At 41.4% G+C, this 15685-nt stretch overlaps 1 protein-coding gene across 1 annotated transcript in view; it reads right to left on the minus strand.

Annotated features, from left to right (window-relative positions):
- The window catches only part of ush2a (Usher syndrome 2A (autosomal recessive, mild)), a 215554-nt gene that overhangs the window by 17736 nt on the left and 182133 nt on the right, over positions 1-15685 (minus strand). Inside the window, exons 71-74 of the mRNA XM_051939571.1 lie at positions 14667-14825; positions 14098-14260; positions 12110-12327; positions 11896-12032 (exon numbers count right to left, since the gene is read on the minus strand). Of these exons, the coding sequence (XP_051795531.1) occupies positions 11896-12032; positions 12110-12327; positions 14098-14260; positions 14667-14825 (677 nt within the window). The remainder of the gene's footprint in view (positions 1-11895; positions 12033-12109; positions 12328-14097; positions 14261-14666; positions 14826-15685) is intronic.

The raw sequence follows: 15685 nt of genomic DNA on the forward strand, positions 1-15685 counted from the left end.
GATATGCAAAGGATAATAGGAAAGTGGGTATAATGTCAAAGGAAAGCAAGAGAGCAAGAGTAAATTAGTTACACAAACAAATCCTGCATAAATAAAAACCAGTGCATTACTCATTAAAATGGGGAATGAAAAGAAACCCTGAAAACAATGGCAGGCTAAGATGACATAACATGGGATTTGCGATATCAACATTTCAACATACAGGCTCTGCCATGGCAAAGTGAGTACACACCAGAGAAGTGGCAGAGACAGAGAGACTGGCAGGCAGACGGCTGTCCCTTATGGGTGAATTCAAAGCTTCCAGATTGAGTGTTTATGTCACACATGCACCCATTCATATCACATACACAAACACACACAGGCACAGGGAGTCTGCCAGTAGCTTTAGGCAGTGGGACCCAGCCCAACACCCTGGCAGACACAGGGGTAGTGTGTGTGTGTGTGTGTGTGTGTGTGTGTGTGTGTGTGATACAGTGGGAACACCATTTACTAATTGATAAGAGACACACTGTTGTTTCAAAAGGCCCTGGCGTGCGATGACATGGTAGTCTGGGAGCACCAGGCTCCAGGATGTAGCAGCGCCTGTTTGATTGTGTGTTTGTTTATGACTGTGAGCTTTGAAGCAGCTATAAGAGGGATGTTTTTCTGAGTGTTTGAACATATTTGTGTGAATGTACAACATGGGAGGCTATATTTCTTTCAAGCGTTGAGTCTGCAGTTAAAAACTGTCTGTTCAGGACTGTATGCTTTCACATAACCAAGCATATGTAAAGAGATTAACTGGCAAACCACTTCAATGCTGCAGCAAGCGGATCAAAAGGTCTCCAATTCAAACTGAATCAAATGAAAACCCTGACAAATCACCGTAGCATGGCACCAAGGATGAACTGTCTGAACAACAACCAGAATGCATGTATTCACTGTTTTCATGTCTGGAAGCCAACATATTTTTCATCCGCAGTAAAATAGGATTAATAAGCCCCTAGACACCTAGACACAAGCTAAATCCTCCTGCAAATCACAGTACTTCTCAATCGGCAGAGGGAGGGAGGGACACAATGAGAAGGGTGGGGAAAGGATGGAGAGAGATAGAAAGAGAAAGGGGTGGAGGGAGAGAGAAATATAGACAAAGGAATGAAGAGACTGACACGAAATGATGTGGAAGTAAAGCAATGTAGGGCAGAGAGTTTGAAAAGAGGGATAAGAAAAAGTAAGCGGTGAGTAAGTTAATAACTGATGAAGCAAATAAAAAAGGAAAGACAGAGGGAGGGGGAGTGTGAGAGAGAGTGAGACAGAGAGAGATTGAGTGAAGTAAAAAAAGAGGGGAGAAAGCTAAAGTGGGAGAGGGAAAAAAGATAGATGTGGCAAAAGGGAGAGACAGATTAAGTGAGCGGGAATGAGAGATCTCTCTACCTTAAAAGCCAGTGAAATATGTGAGGCATGTGGCCTATAAAGCGGTTAACATATGCACATTGTCAATAGCAGCATCTGGCGCTGGCAGCTTTTATAGCAGCATGGAGACTCAGCTACATGCCTCTAGATGGCAATACATTCAAACACTTTATCACTGAAACACACCACATTAACGGCCTGCTTGCTACATCACACACACACACACACACACACACACACACACACACACACACACACACACACACACACACACACACACACACACACACACACACACACACACACACACACACACACACACACACACACACACACACACAACAATCAAGTACTGTGAAATTCACACGCACAGGCACGTAGACAGGCTGTAATCAAATGGTATAACACTGAAACACACAACTATTACATTACATTAACAGCTCCCTCAATAACTATTTCCCTCTCATACATACACATTCACACACATTGTGCAAAGACACACACACTACAGAAAGCAAATACTTCCACAATATCTTATAACGCACATATCAAGGAATACATAAGCATACACATACACAGAAAACTAACAAAAGTATATCATGACATGAATAACAAAGTTAAAATAAAATTTTAATACCCACTAATCCCTGCTATGAAGATAAACCAATAGGAGTATTAAAAAGTCCTCCATACCACACATTTGGAATTATTTCCCAACCTTAAATTTCTAAGGTATAAACAGTTAGAGCTGACTGTTTTGGATACGTACCAATGCTTGTTTCAGCACTGATTTGTGTTACTGCAATTTGGCAGGAAATAATTATTGTGTTACTGCAACATTCAAGCAAGCTTCAAGTGTAGATATTTTACTTTTTGCAGCAAATGCGATGGCTGTAGCAGTAAAAACTCTCAATAAATTGTGAAGAAAAGAACCAACCTATAAAGACCACATGAACAGCCAGAATGTAAGATATGAAAGAAAAGCGTTCTTGTCAACCTAAATTCAGATCGCATGAGCATGTGCATGTGTGTGGGGATGATCAAAGTCACCAGTTAATCATACAAAATGCAAAAGAACAGAGAGGGAGCAAGGAGTCAAGAAAAAGAGAGAGACGGGAAGGAGTGTAAACAAGACAGAAGGAGAGAAAAAGAGACAATGATATGGAAAGAAAGAAAGCGACAGGAAGAGGTCTTGCTAATTTATACATTAAAGAGCTCTCGGATCTTACATGGTTCAACACAACTTAGCATTGAGGGCAACGAAGCAATCTATTCAATCTTTTATTTCCTCATTCTGTCTTCTCTTTGGTGTGTGAGCTGAGCTACAGCAGGGGTCCTCTGGTGTTTCTGCATGTGTAGCCTGTATAAAAGGGTCAGTGTGCACGTGTGCTCCTTAAGCCCTGTGCACATTCACTGGTATCTGTGTTTATGTGGGTGCATTTGCATGTATCCTAACAAGCCCACATCTGCAAGCATCTTTTTTTGAACCCATGTGTCCCTAGAAGTGTGTGTGTGTGTGTACAACTGCACATCTGTGTGTGTGCGTGATATTCAGGTAGAGAGGCATGGTGCAGCCAGGGGGACAGTGTGTGATACTAATTAAGAATAACCATGTGTATTTGTCAAAAGAATTATGCTGATTACCTCACAAAGGCCCCAGCACTGGCCCCGCAGAGAGACAGAGACAGAGAGACAGACCAACATTAGCATATGGCTACACACATGCACACACATGCATGCACACAAACACTCCTTCTCTCTCTTTGTGTCTCATTCTCACACACGAGCACGTAAAAGTAAAGCGAGGGCCTAAGAACAAACATGAAAGAACTACACCTAATGACAGGTGAATGGGGTCCAACTGGTCTGCCTTTGGGATGATTCTCTCCACAGGCCTTCTCTGGCCTTTCTGCTCTGTCATATTAAGTCCTGGAGAGATAATAAAGGAGCTTGCTGTTTTACCTTTTCGTCTGTCTTTGTTCTTTTTAGTGTACAATAAAACATGCTATAATCAGATACGACTCAATTCAATTTGGTTAAATTCGATTCAATTCAATTCAATTCAATTCAATTGTCCAGTCTATTAGGCCAAGCTGTGCCCTGACCGGCCCTGTGAGAGCAGTAATTGTTTTCAGAGGTTTCTGAGGTGAGCCAGTGCACCACACGCTGATCTCTTGCACCCCATGCCAAGCTCTCAAGCCAAGTTTGTGTGTGTGTGTGTGTGTGTGTGTGTGTGTGTGTGTGTGTGTGTGTGTGCGCGAATGTGTGTGTCTGTGTGCATATTTATGTGTGGATGCCTAATTCAATGCTGCTGGAGCAATTGCCCTGTGTCTGTTTGCAAATGCCCTGCATGGGTGTCCCTGCTAGTCAGGGTACGTTAGACAAACCATGACACATACAGACGTTTGTGCGACACGTACACACGCGTGCACACAGAAACGCACACTTACAGACGCACAGAGTGCCACTAGGCATGTGGTTTTTCTGTGGCCAGCACAGATGTAGAGAGCGACTGCAGGGGTCTGGAACAGGCATGCCCACTTCACACCGACATCTATGATTGGCTTTGGCGGCTCTGGACCCCAGGAACAGCATATTTGCCTTATAAACTGTAGATATTCATGCATGTGTTTGTATTGGTGTGTATGATGTGGCCAACAAAAGGTGGGGAATGGCATGCTTAAAATTCACAAAAATCTACTGAAACCGATGTAAGAGGGCATGTGCTTTGTTTAGTGTGCATTTTAATCAAAGCTTCAATTCATCAGGTGAAGTAGTATAAAAATGATCATGCATCAGGTATGCTGGTTATAATGAATGACTAGCTGGTTAAACAGCTAAAGAAATAAGTCAAAAATATGATTATTTGCACTAACAATTTTCAATCAAGGGATACAGAAAGAACTACAATTATCACCTCAAAGTAGGATATCTTCACCAATCTGTCAAGTTGCATTTACATCCATGTCTGTCGACTTTTGACCTTTTGGTTATAACATATTATGACTTCAAAATTTTTTGCTTTTGAACATTTGTGTAAAGTTTTCCCTTAATTATTGTATGAATTCTTGCGTTATGGCCAAACAATAGGGCTGTCATGGCTTCATCTTAGAGTCCAAGTCGACATTTGTGTCAGATGTAATGAAATTTGCTTCAGGTGTTCCTGATGTATCGAGTTTATCAGAATGGGACAAATGTGGGGTCACAGTGGCCTTGACCTTTGACTGCCAAAATTGAATCGGTTCATCTTTAAAAACAATTCTCTTGAGACATTCAAGAGATATCATGCTCACTAGAATGAGACAGACAAACATATGGATGGACAAGCTGAAAACACAATGCCTCAGGACTGGGAACACAATACAACCGCAACATCCACTGTGCTACAAACTGCAGAAATTGTAAAGAGAACCAATTAATTTTGGGGCATTTTTTAAGAAAGGAAAATTAAAATTTTGTCAGGACATTAACAAAGATAAACGTAAAGATTAGTTTATGTGACATGATGAAGAATCTCTTGAACTTTCATGTTGTTAGAGGGGTCATCCAGACAGCAGACACAAACTAGAATCTTATAAATTCTACAGTATTTTTGGCATCCCCTTCATCTTTAAATCCCTCACCATCAATCCATGGACATTTTGCCAGCTGCCAAATATAAACAACCTCTGCATTCATGTCCAGGCAGGAGGGCATCCTCAAAACTAAGTACTGTCCACTTCCAAAACAAACAGAAAGATTTAGCTGCAAGTTTCACGCACACACACTTTCCTCCAGAGTTGAATGGACTCTGTGATCACAAATATACTAACTCTATTTTTCTCTCTCTTTTATACTCACACTCATACACTCTCAGCATTCCTCTAAAGTGATGACCATCATATCACAGTTGCAGCACTAAACACCCATTAAAACAAGTGGAGAGCACTGCACTGGATGGTGTGGCCTCTTCACAGACAGACACACAATAACACACAACCTGTCATTAGAGAAAGAGGGCATGTGAGAGAGAGAGAGAGGAAGAAGAGGAAGGAGGGGAATATACACTGACTGAAAAAAAATCACTTGAAAGAGGGAGATAGAAGAGGGAATGAAGGGGGCAAAGAAGGCAGATGAGTATAACATAAAAACTGTAATTTGACATCGAGGCAGAGAAAGCCCAGAGAGAAATATAGCAATGGATGGAGGAATGAGCAGTATGGAGCGACAGGGGGAGGAGTTGCGAAAAAGATGAGGAGGCAGAGAGAAAGATTGCAGTTAGGAGAAGAGGAAGTGTTGCAGTCTGATTATTTGGCTGTTTATGCAGAATGCTGAGAGCCCTCCAATCAGAGTTGGAGACCTCTAACTAAGGGGTCTGATAGGCCGAGGGCCGAACAAACTCTGCATCTGAGTCTCCTTATCTTCTCCTCTAATCCTTCCTTCCTCTCTTTACCTGTCTCCTCCTCCTCTCTTAACCTCTTCATCCCTCTCTCCTCACCCTGTGTGCACTCAGCTCCGCATTTCTCTCTTCCCTCCACTCCTTTGTCTCCCTCATTTGTTAAAGAGTGTCACTGAGAGCAAGGGCAAAGCCTTGTCATTCCCAGTCCACCACCTTCATTTCCTCCACTCCCTCTTTTCTGGGGTTAAGTAATGCAAAGACAATAACTAAGCAGACAGTAAAAGAGAGCTAAAAGCAACAAGTAAAGCCGTAAAGCTTTTGCCTGATCCAGTTTCTCTGCCAAAATGAACTTTTTATTTACAGATTTATTGTATATGAATCCTTGAACATTTCTTTTACATTATCATATAAAAGTAAAGCCTTAAAAATCTCTACAGCCATGAATGCAATATGTGCTTGTACCATTATGGAGAAAGATTTGTAGTAACTTAATAAAACTTAAATCACACAGGTCCATTACAGAGAAATGCTACAAATATCAAAAACTCAGGTCCATAATGTACAGAAGAAATAATAAGTAAATTTACTATCAGCCTTTCATTAATGAATACTGTGTTAATCTGGTCTCTCTCTGAGACCTGTATCGAGGATGGATCTGAAATAAATAGTTGGACATTTCAAGAATTATGGTGACCCTTTTTGCTACTAATGGCAAAGTCAACAATTTATTGTTTTTACATGATTTTTGAACTTATTACACAAAGGGCTGTCAGGTGTCAATTAGTAGGCGTCACACATTCTGGTAGGCAAAATTTGTTTGGAGCCACGATAGCTGTCTCCTTCTGCTCCTAGTCTCTAACAAAGCTACTCGAACAATCTGCTGGCTTTACATTTAGATACTATACAAGAGCGGCATTAGCTTACTCATCTAACTATCAGTAAGAAAACATTTTCCAAAAACGTTGAGTTCTCATAAGGTTTTCTTCCTTTCTTAAAGGCGATGTAATCTGACATGCGTTCAGAAATCTTTTTAAAAAAGCAATGCTCTTTTTCTTCTTGAGATTACGTCTACTGCGGGTCAAAAAGGAAACATGCTTGTTGAGCTCCCTTAAGACTTTTCAGTGATGTCCCCATCTTTGTCTTGAATCTGTGCAGCCACAACTTTGTCTTATTTGGTCACGTCATTACATATGATTGCAAACCCATGTTCTAGTCTGGAGCAAAAATATATTGAGATTCTTAAGTATTTCCTAACTATTTATCTACAATACACAACAACCTCTGGGGCTGAAAAATGAAGCCAATGTGGAAGTGCTGAAAGCGTTTCCTGGAATTGACTGGCTCCAAAGGCAAGTCAGTCCCATAGACTGTATATAAAAGACAGACATAGCCCCATGGTGGAAACAACTGGAAATGCCTTAAGCCTGCATTCTTTGTATCAGCCAGCAGGGGGTAACTCCCTTTGTTGCAAAAAGAAATCAGTTTGTATAGAAGTCTGTAAGAAAAAGGCCCTACTTCTGTCTTAATTTCAGATTAGAAAAATAAGAGTAAAATAAAGGAAGGCATGCTTTATGGTGGGGCTACTGTGTGATTGATCAAGTTTTCAGTCAGATCTACCCCTCACTCATCATGTCACGTTTCAATAAAACCAAGAAGGTGGCAGCTAAATTTCACACTCAAGGCTTAAAACAGGAATATAAAAAAGTGAGAGCTCACAGAGGCTACATATATCTTAATATGCAGACTATGTTCAATCCCCATAGATCCCAATGATAAATTCCCAACTTTACAAGAGAAATAAACATGTTTACAGTTAAGCACAATAAACAGTTTGGATCCTTATGGTTAATTTCCCTGTTCATGACAAATGAACTGGGGTTTATGTTGAATATAACTCATCAACTCTGAATGCATTAAGGTTTGAAATTATGCATGAATCAGGGTGTGGCTGCTTTGAGGGACAGGCGGGTGCCTCAGCTCCATCTCTTTGCTCATTTTTGGATTAACCAGAAGTTAGGAGATGTCAGGTGCTGCCAAGATGGCAATGACCACCACACTGAGTTCTAAAACTGTTCTTCAGAGAAAATATAGGTGATGTGTCCATGTTTACACACAGTCTATGATCTATCTTCATGGTATGTGTTCACACCATGTGTTTAAGGCTGTTACTTTTTTGACCCTAATGTATCACTCAACAAGCTAGGAGATGAACAAACCACATGTTTAGATAACATGCCCATCCTCTATACACTGTAGCTGTGCATGCCTAAATACACACATACTGACTGTGTTGGGGTGACACACACACACACACACACACACACAGAAACCTCATATCGGCTTTGAGACACAGTTCGCCGGCTGGCCCTCACTGTCCCACACTCTCTGACGGGCTCTTAATGGTAAACTAACAGATTGTAAACATGCTGCTAGCTCTCTCTCTCTCTCTCTGTTTCTCCACTCCCTATATTAATCACTCTCTCTCTTTCCCTCTCTCCTTCTCCTTTTCTCCACCACCGTTGTTTCCCCACTCTCCACTTTCTTCACCTCTTTCACTTCCTCCTTACCCCTGTTCATCCCTCCCTCTGCATCCCTTCTTTCCCTTTCCTCTCTCTCCCTCTCTCTCTTTTGCTTTTCCTGGGGTATTTTTTAAACAATGTGTCCTTCATGTACGGTTGGTTACGGGGCGTACAGAAGGACATCATTAGCGCTGGTGGTTAAGCTGTAATTTACACCATTACCGAGGTAGGGGCCATTTTTATTGCCTAGTAAATTTCAGCTCTGAAATATTTAGACCATATGGCTCAATTTGTGTAATAACCTTAATTTCCAAGCACCCTTCAGCTCCCTTCAGCGCCGGCTGTTGTTGGCGGATGGCAGAGTGGTGCGTGCACACGTTCGTATGTGTGTGCACGATCTGGAGTTGGAGCACATTTACACACAAACACACGCATGCAAACACATACGCAGAAACAGAGACACGGCAAAAATGTTAACGCGTACGCTAAACATAACCTTTTACACAGTCTCTTCCGCATGCTCACACCGATTCCTTCATTCACACACACAGAAACACACTCACGCACACGTATGTATGCATGGCGGTAGCAGATTAATAGGGTGTCAGCTTCTGTTTGGGTGAGGGAGCGTCAGGCGTCGGCCAGATGGTTCTCAGGGATGATGACTGTCAGGGGTCCTGCTCTGATCAATGGGATGTATTAATACAGCACACACGCACACACACACACACACACACTGTTGCACATAGACACACAAACAAAAACGTTATGCATGCACACAGGCACACCATATTCAGACATATGTATGCACATAGAGTAACGCACTTTCGCATACACACGCATGCCCATGGTCTCCCTTCACCAGCAATCCCAAGGGCCACAGTGTAACATCTGGAGGAGCCAAGGGAGGGAGGAAAGGACAGCAGAGTAAAGCAGGAGAAAGAGGGAGGTGGCAGGCAGGGAAATGCAAGAGGTAGGAAGACAAAAAATAAGCGATCAGTAAAAGGTGCAAGGGAGGAGACAATAGTGAATGGAAGAGGGACAGAAGGTGCAAAGAGCAGGCGAAGACATGGGAGATGGAGGAAGAGTGAGGTGGAGAAGGGTTAAAAGGTGGAGAAGGTAAAAGAAGGTAGTAAAACTGGAGAGAGGAGAGGGCAGATGGAAGAGAGGAGCTGAGGAAATTAAGAATAAGGGTAGGGTGGCGGGGGGGACGTCGAGAGACCAGTGAGTGAGAAGAAAACAGGGCATAGAAGAGAGGGCAGCAGGGACTCATGAAGATGAGGACGAAAAGGTGCAGGAAGAGGTGGAAGACTTGACAGGTAGTGGAGGATATGATCTCAAAAAATGAAGTAAAAGAATGAAACAGAAAAGAGCAAAGGATTGTTGGAAGCTGGCTAGAGGACGTGCACTATGTGAAAGTTTAATTTTAGCTGTTCACTGAAGTTCTCGTCCAGAATTGAAATGATCTCTGTAGCTAAGAATCTCCAGCAGCATAGACAACGGTCAAATAAATAAAACGGAAAAGGAGCACGAAGAAGAATGCAGTTGAGAGAACAGAGAAGAAAAAAAGGGAGAAAAAATAATGATGAGACCCATGAAGCAAAGGATAAGTAAAGGAACCACAGCGCAAGAAAGGCAACCTGACAGGGTTGTGTGAGTGACTAACATGTCTGTCAGAAAGGTGTAAGGCATGGAGAGTGAATTTGTGTGTGTGTGTGAGACGGTGTGAGTGCCAGGCGGCGTGTAGGGGTCTAGTGAGGCAGGCCGCCTGCGCTTCGTACCCTCATTCCGTCCGATTGCCATGACGACCCCATTAATCAGCCAAGCTGGCACAGAGCAGGGTTCCCAGCCCAGCCTGAGATCAATACACACACAAATACACACATACCAAACGGACACACACACACGCACAAACAATACATCTACAAAACTAAGAAACTTTTGGTGGAGAATGAAACGGTGGATTAGTGAACACTAAATAAGGAAAACAAGTTATGTTGAAGAAATGAAGATGAAACATGTAAGAGAAAAATAAAACAGCTGTCACTGGTCAATCTGAAAAAAATGTGGTTTACAATCTATATCCCACAATACATCTACTTAAGCATCTATTTTGCCCTTGAAGCCTTAATTAATGACCATCATAAGCAAGAGGGATACCGCCCTACACAACGTCACATAATTTACAAAATCATTCAAAAAGTCTCCTCTTTCCAAATTGGCTCAGTGCTTTGCTTCTCATTTCCCCTTTCTTTGTGTATTACTAAACAACGTAGTGCATGTGATGAAGGCAACTGCGTGACAAATGACCGCCACCAAAATAAGTCTATGCCATGTCAATGAGCCTCTCTCTCTCTCACACACACACAAACACAGAGTGCTCCATATCAATGAGAAGGTGAAAGGTCTCCATTTACATCTTGTATTAATTATGAGTGACAAGCCAAAGGTCACAGAGGGAGAAGAGGCCACACATATGGACAGAATATAGATCTATACTTCTACCTCTTCTCCCTACCTCCCTCCTTCCCCCATCTATCCCTCGGTCTCACCCCCCTCCTGTTCTGTCTCATCTCTTTCTCACCATCTCTAGCAACTCTATTGTTCTTTGTTCTGCAAGTCTGTCGTTTGCTTTTTCCCATTATTCATCTTAGAACCTGTACATTGATGCATTTATTTCCACACCTCTTTTCTCTCATCTTTTTTTCTTTAATCTTCTTTATCCTGTTTGATCATATTATTGGTTCATCCTTTGTACTTTTTGTTTGTGTCATGCAGATCTAAACATAACTTTTTAAAAATGGAAGTGTAAGTAGAACAAAATAACAGTAACTTTCAGGAATTAATACAGACACACACACAAAGACGTGCAGTGGTGTGCAGAGAGAACTGACTGAATTTAGCCTGCTTACTGAGCTGCAAACTCATTTTGAAACTAGAGGACAGCTGTTAACAGTAGTATCGTGTATGTGTCTATGCATATTACACGTGAATGAGTGTGAGATAGCCTGAGAGGTGTTTTAAATATCTATCCATCTATCTATCTATCTATCGATATAGATGTGTGTATGTCTGGTGTGAGTGAAGTTGCTTATATTATAGTTACTCCCTGTGTTAGAGCATCAGACATGGCACAGAATTGTGGAAGAGGCCCTGGAGAATAGCAGGCCACGGGCAGTGTGTGTGTGTGTGTCTGTCTGTCTTTGGGCCCCTCACTGGCAAACAGATGGCACCAGAACCACAGGTAGAGTCTAAATTTCTTCACATGCATTGCAAATGACAATAGACACACACACACACACACACACACACACACACACACACACACACACACACACACACACACACTTCATGTATGTGTACAAGCATATTTCCATCAGTTTATGAACATAAGATTTTTTATGTGTGAGCATTTTTTATCAATGTATAGAAACCTTTAAGGCTATGATGACATCTCCTAATATCAGCTACAAGAGCATGTGAAGCGATGAGACTGTCCTGTCTAGAAAAATGTGTGCTCCCATCATCTACTAGTCACTGTGTGTGTGTGTGTGTGTGTGTGTGTGTGTGTGTGTGTGTGTGTGTGTGTGTGTGTGATGCTTTTACCTCTACAGTGAGAGCAGTAACAGTGGTTGAGTTGAGCGTTGGGTCCTGTTGCAGTTTCTTGTAAACCAACCTATAATGGGAAATAAGACCGTTGGGCTGTCCCGGTTCACTCCATTTCAGGTGGACTGAGTAGGCACCTGTCAAAGTGCACAGCAGTGACTCAATACAAGAACGTTTTAAACAGATCAGTTTTTATGGGACTAGGTGAACTTACCAGAGGGGGTGACAATAGGAGGGGCCATATCTTGTGGTTTTGCCTGTAAGGTCTGAGCTAAAGTCCACTGACTCAAAACTGAACCTTTAGAGTTGTGGGCACGAATCCTGTACTGGAAGTAGCTGAAAGGTCGCAGGGCAGGACTTGCATCAAAAAATTCAAGCGGCCCACTGGACCAGATGTAAACCAGCAGCTCCTCCTCCGTTCCAAATGGACGCCTATGATGAAGTAAATTCCTGGATTAGCTTTGCATCATTGTTTATTTCAGACAGCTCAAATTTAAAAAGGACACTTTACGAAAGTTAGCTACATTCATCTTAATATCCTTTAACTGAGAGTTTTATGTTTATTTTGAAAGACCCTCTCTGGTGACAATTTGTTTTTCACCTTGTTAATATGTCCATATGGTGTTTTTTAAACACTAGAAGACACACTAATAAGCAGTCAAGAGCACGGATGAGCATTTCCACATTGAAAACAGCAGTAAAACACTGATTCATATAGCTAGGGTTTCATACATTAGAAAGCTAAGCAACCAACCCTGTCAACTTGCAGGGTGAGACATTTTGTAGTATTCTACTCTGTTTCTGCCTCTAAAATGAATCTCTCAGTTACTCCAATGCTGCAACTTGCCATTGTGTAGAGCAGAGTAGTTTTACAGTGTTTGAGAGGTCACAGGTGAGCTATTGTGCTTGACCTGCAGTGAGTAGTGGAGGAGTGTATGAAGAGAGAGAAGCAGGGACTTCACAGATCCAGACAATACACAGGAAAGAGCTGCAGAATTACAATTACAGAAGGTATTGCTTTCACGGACACAACATCTAAATTTGTGATTTGATGTAAAAAGATGAGTTTTAGGGGCTTCATCAATAACTTGACTTTAATGTATTTTTGCAAAACTTTGGCTTAAGCTTCTTTTTGCACCTCTTCTGAAAGCATAGACGGTTAAATTTTGTGTATTTGCAGTATATTCCAAATATACTACTGCAACTATCTTAGTTGATTTTAGTTTGCTTTGTTGTACTGAAAATAAACACACTTTGTTTGTAAGGAATTGAAATAAAAAATGTAACATCACGTCTTAAACACTGTGTGTAAATCACTGGCTGATGCAAGCACCCTGATGTCTTGGTAAGCCCATTTGTCTTTGATTACGTAGGGTTTCAGGTGTGTGTATGAGAGAGAGAAAGAGAGATTTTCCTGTTTTATCCAAGTCCCTGTCTGCCTGAGTCTGATCATGCCAGATGTGTCTGTGTGTGTGTGTGTGTACTGCTATGCTAATGTGTGTTTCCTGAGGACTTAAAGGGCTTAGTCTGGTCTGACCCTGCATACAGATCACACACTCTTTGGTCAACAAGCAGACCACGACCTTCAGCATGCATTAATACACACACGCACACACAGATGCACATTTACACACACACAGAGCATAGACTTCTACATGTTTCTGTTTGTAAAGGTTCGTGTATGTATGTCATCTACACGCACATCTGAGTATGCGATGCATGTGTGTTACTTCAGGTTAATTTATGTTGTGATAAACTGAGTAGATATGATAAGCACTGAGACATACATTTATGAACAGACAAAATAAGAACGTGAAAGCAGATCGTGTGAGGTGTCTATGTCTGCTTTTCTTTACTTCATCATCCAATTTTAATACATGCTCCTGCAGACAGTGGGTCACAAAAAACATTTCATGATCATTCTTCAGAAACAGTTTCTCAACTACTTCTGCAATTTGTGTACATCATTGGTTAAGGGAATGAAAAAAGTCCTTTTTTATTAACAAACTTGCTTCCCCTGCTCCCTCAGATTGAAATGGACACTTAATGGGCATGCAGAAATTATGCCTTGTTGTAAAAATATGGCAGCCATTGATGTATCACTGTTGTAATTGTTATGATGCAGTTGTTGTACCACTGCAAATGTCTCAAGTGCTTGTACTGTACTTGTGCATGTATGTTTTTTTTCTGTGTTTATGTTACCTGTATACATGGTAGGAGGAGATGAGTCCATTTGGCTTTTTGGGGGGTGACCAGTGGATCTCCAACACATTGGCACCCACAGTAAACACTGTGGGAGGCAGTAGACCTTCTGGGGTGGTCTCTAAAGTCCGAACATTGACGCCCTCTCCTACCCCGCATCCATCTACGAGGAGCAAAATGGAGGATTTGTAACAAGCACAAATTTCAAGAAACAGTATGACATTAATGGAATTTTCCCATTGCGATCTCACGTATATGAGAAGTAAACACAGGAAAGGGTGGTTACTAACCGCTGAGAGGCTAATGCTGGAACTCCTCGGGTACAGCAGGTAATACAAAGCCCAACTAAAATGTCATTAACTAATGTTAAAATACATCTTCTATTCTGTGCTGAAAATATCTGCACTCACAAATGGTGCTGACATGTACACTAGTTGCTCTGGGCTATGAACTCATCAACTCTCACAGTTCAATAATGTGAGGTTTTAATCTTTTTCAGTGCTTTATTTTTTAACCGTGCATAACTAATTGACTTATAGACAAAAAGTCTTTTGAATGAAGGTGCTTACCTCTCTGGCAGGCCTGCACTCTTATGTAGTAAGTGGTGAAGGGCTCCAGACCTGTCACAGTGAGGTTCATAACCTGCCCAGCATGATACCTCACAGCACTGTCACTCCCTGGGTTTAACAGGATGTTGTACTTCACAGCCTGGCTGTTGTTTAGTTGAACTGTGGAAAGAGACATGACATGATTTATTTTATTTGGTTAAGTAAAAAATGTAACTTCTTTCGGTCCAGACAGACCCTCAAAAGTGCACCAATCATACTGCCAGCATATTTTATTTTGAACATGATACATGCATCGCAGAGTGTATAATATAAAATATATGTTTTCCCATTTAATTCCCCAAACAGCATTAGTATAACCTTCATCCTAAATTAAACAGATTGTAAATACATGCACATTGTATTACAATGTTATTATCACTATATCTAGAAAGCTTTAGACTGTAACGCCACTTCTTCTGCTTTGATAGGTACAATTGTATGTAGTTTGGGCAAGACAAATAATATTGATCATTAAAAGTGAAAAAAGTACATACTCAAATGTTATTTCACTGCAAATTTTTAACCTGTGAAAATTTTAAAATAGAATCTAGTTCAACAATCATTGCATACATTTAGGTGTACTACTTGTGAAACACTTCATGAATTCAACTGGTGTTAATTGGTGTCTGCAAAATAGTGGGAAGTAGTGGGGCATCAAAGCACGGCGTGCAGTTTCCACTGGGCATAATATGAAGACCAAACTGCATGTCTGCTGGACAGAAAGATGCAGCAAAACCCTCATATGACTACAACAGAGCTGCAGGAATTTTCAGCTGACATAGGAGTGGTGATATGCAGTTGTGTTGTGCAGGACTGATGCACAAACAGAGACTACATGAAAGAGTTATCAGAACTGCACAGATACAGGAAAAATGGATTCCACCAAAAATCAGCAAACTCTGGATGCCAATGTCCTGCAATCTATTAGGTAAGCGAAAATGAAAAGAGACAAGCTTTCACTTTCACATCAGGACGATGAC

This window comes from Acanthochromis polyacanthus, chromosome 2, assembly GCF_021347895.1.
Source record: "Acanthochromis polyacanthus isolate Apoly-LR-REF ecotype Palm Island chromosome 2, KAUST_Apoly_ChrSc, whole genome shotgun sequence".
Taxonomy (NCBI): domain Eukaryota; kingdom Metazoa; phylum Chordata; class Actinopteri; family Pomacentridae; genus Acanthochromis; species Acanthochromis polyacanthus.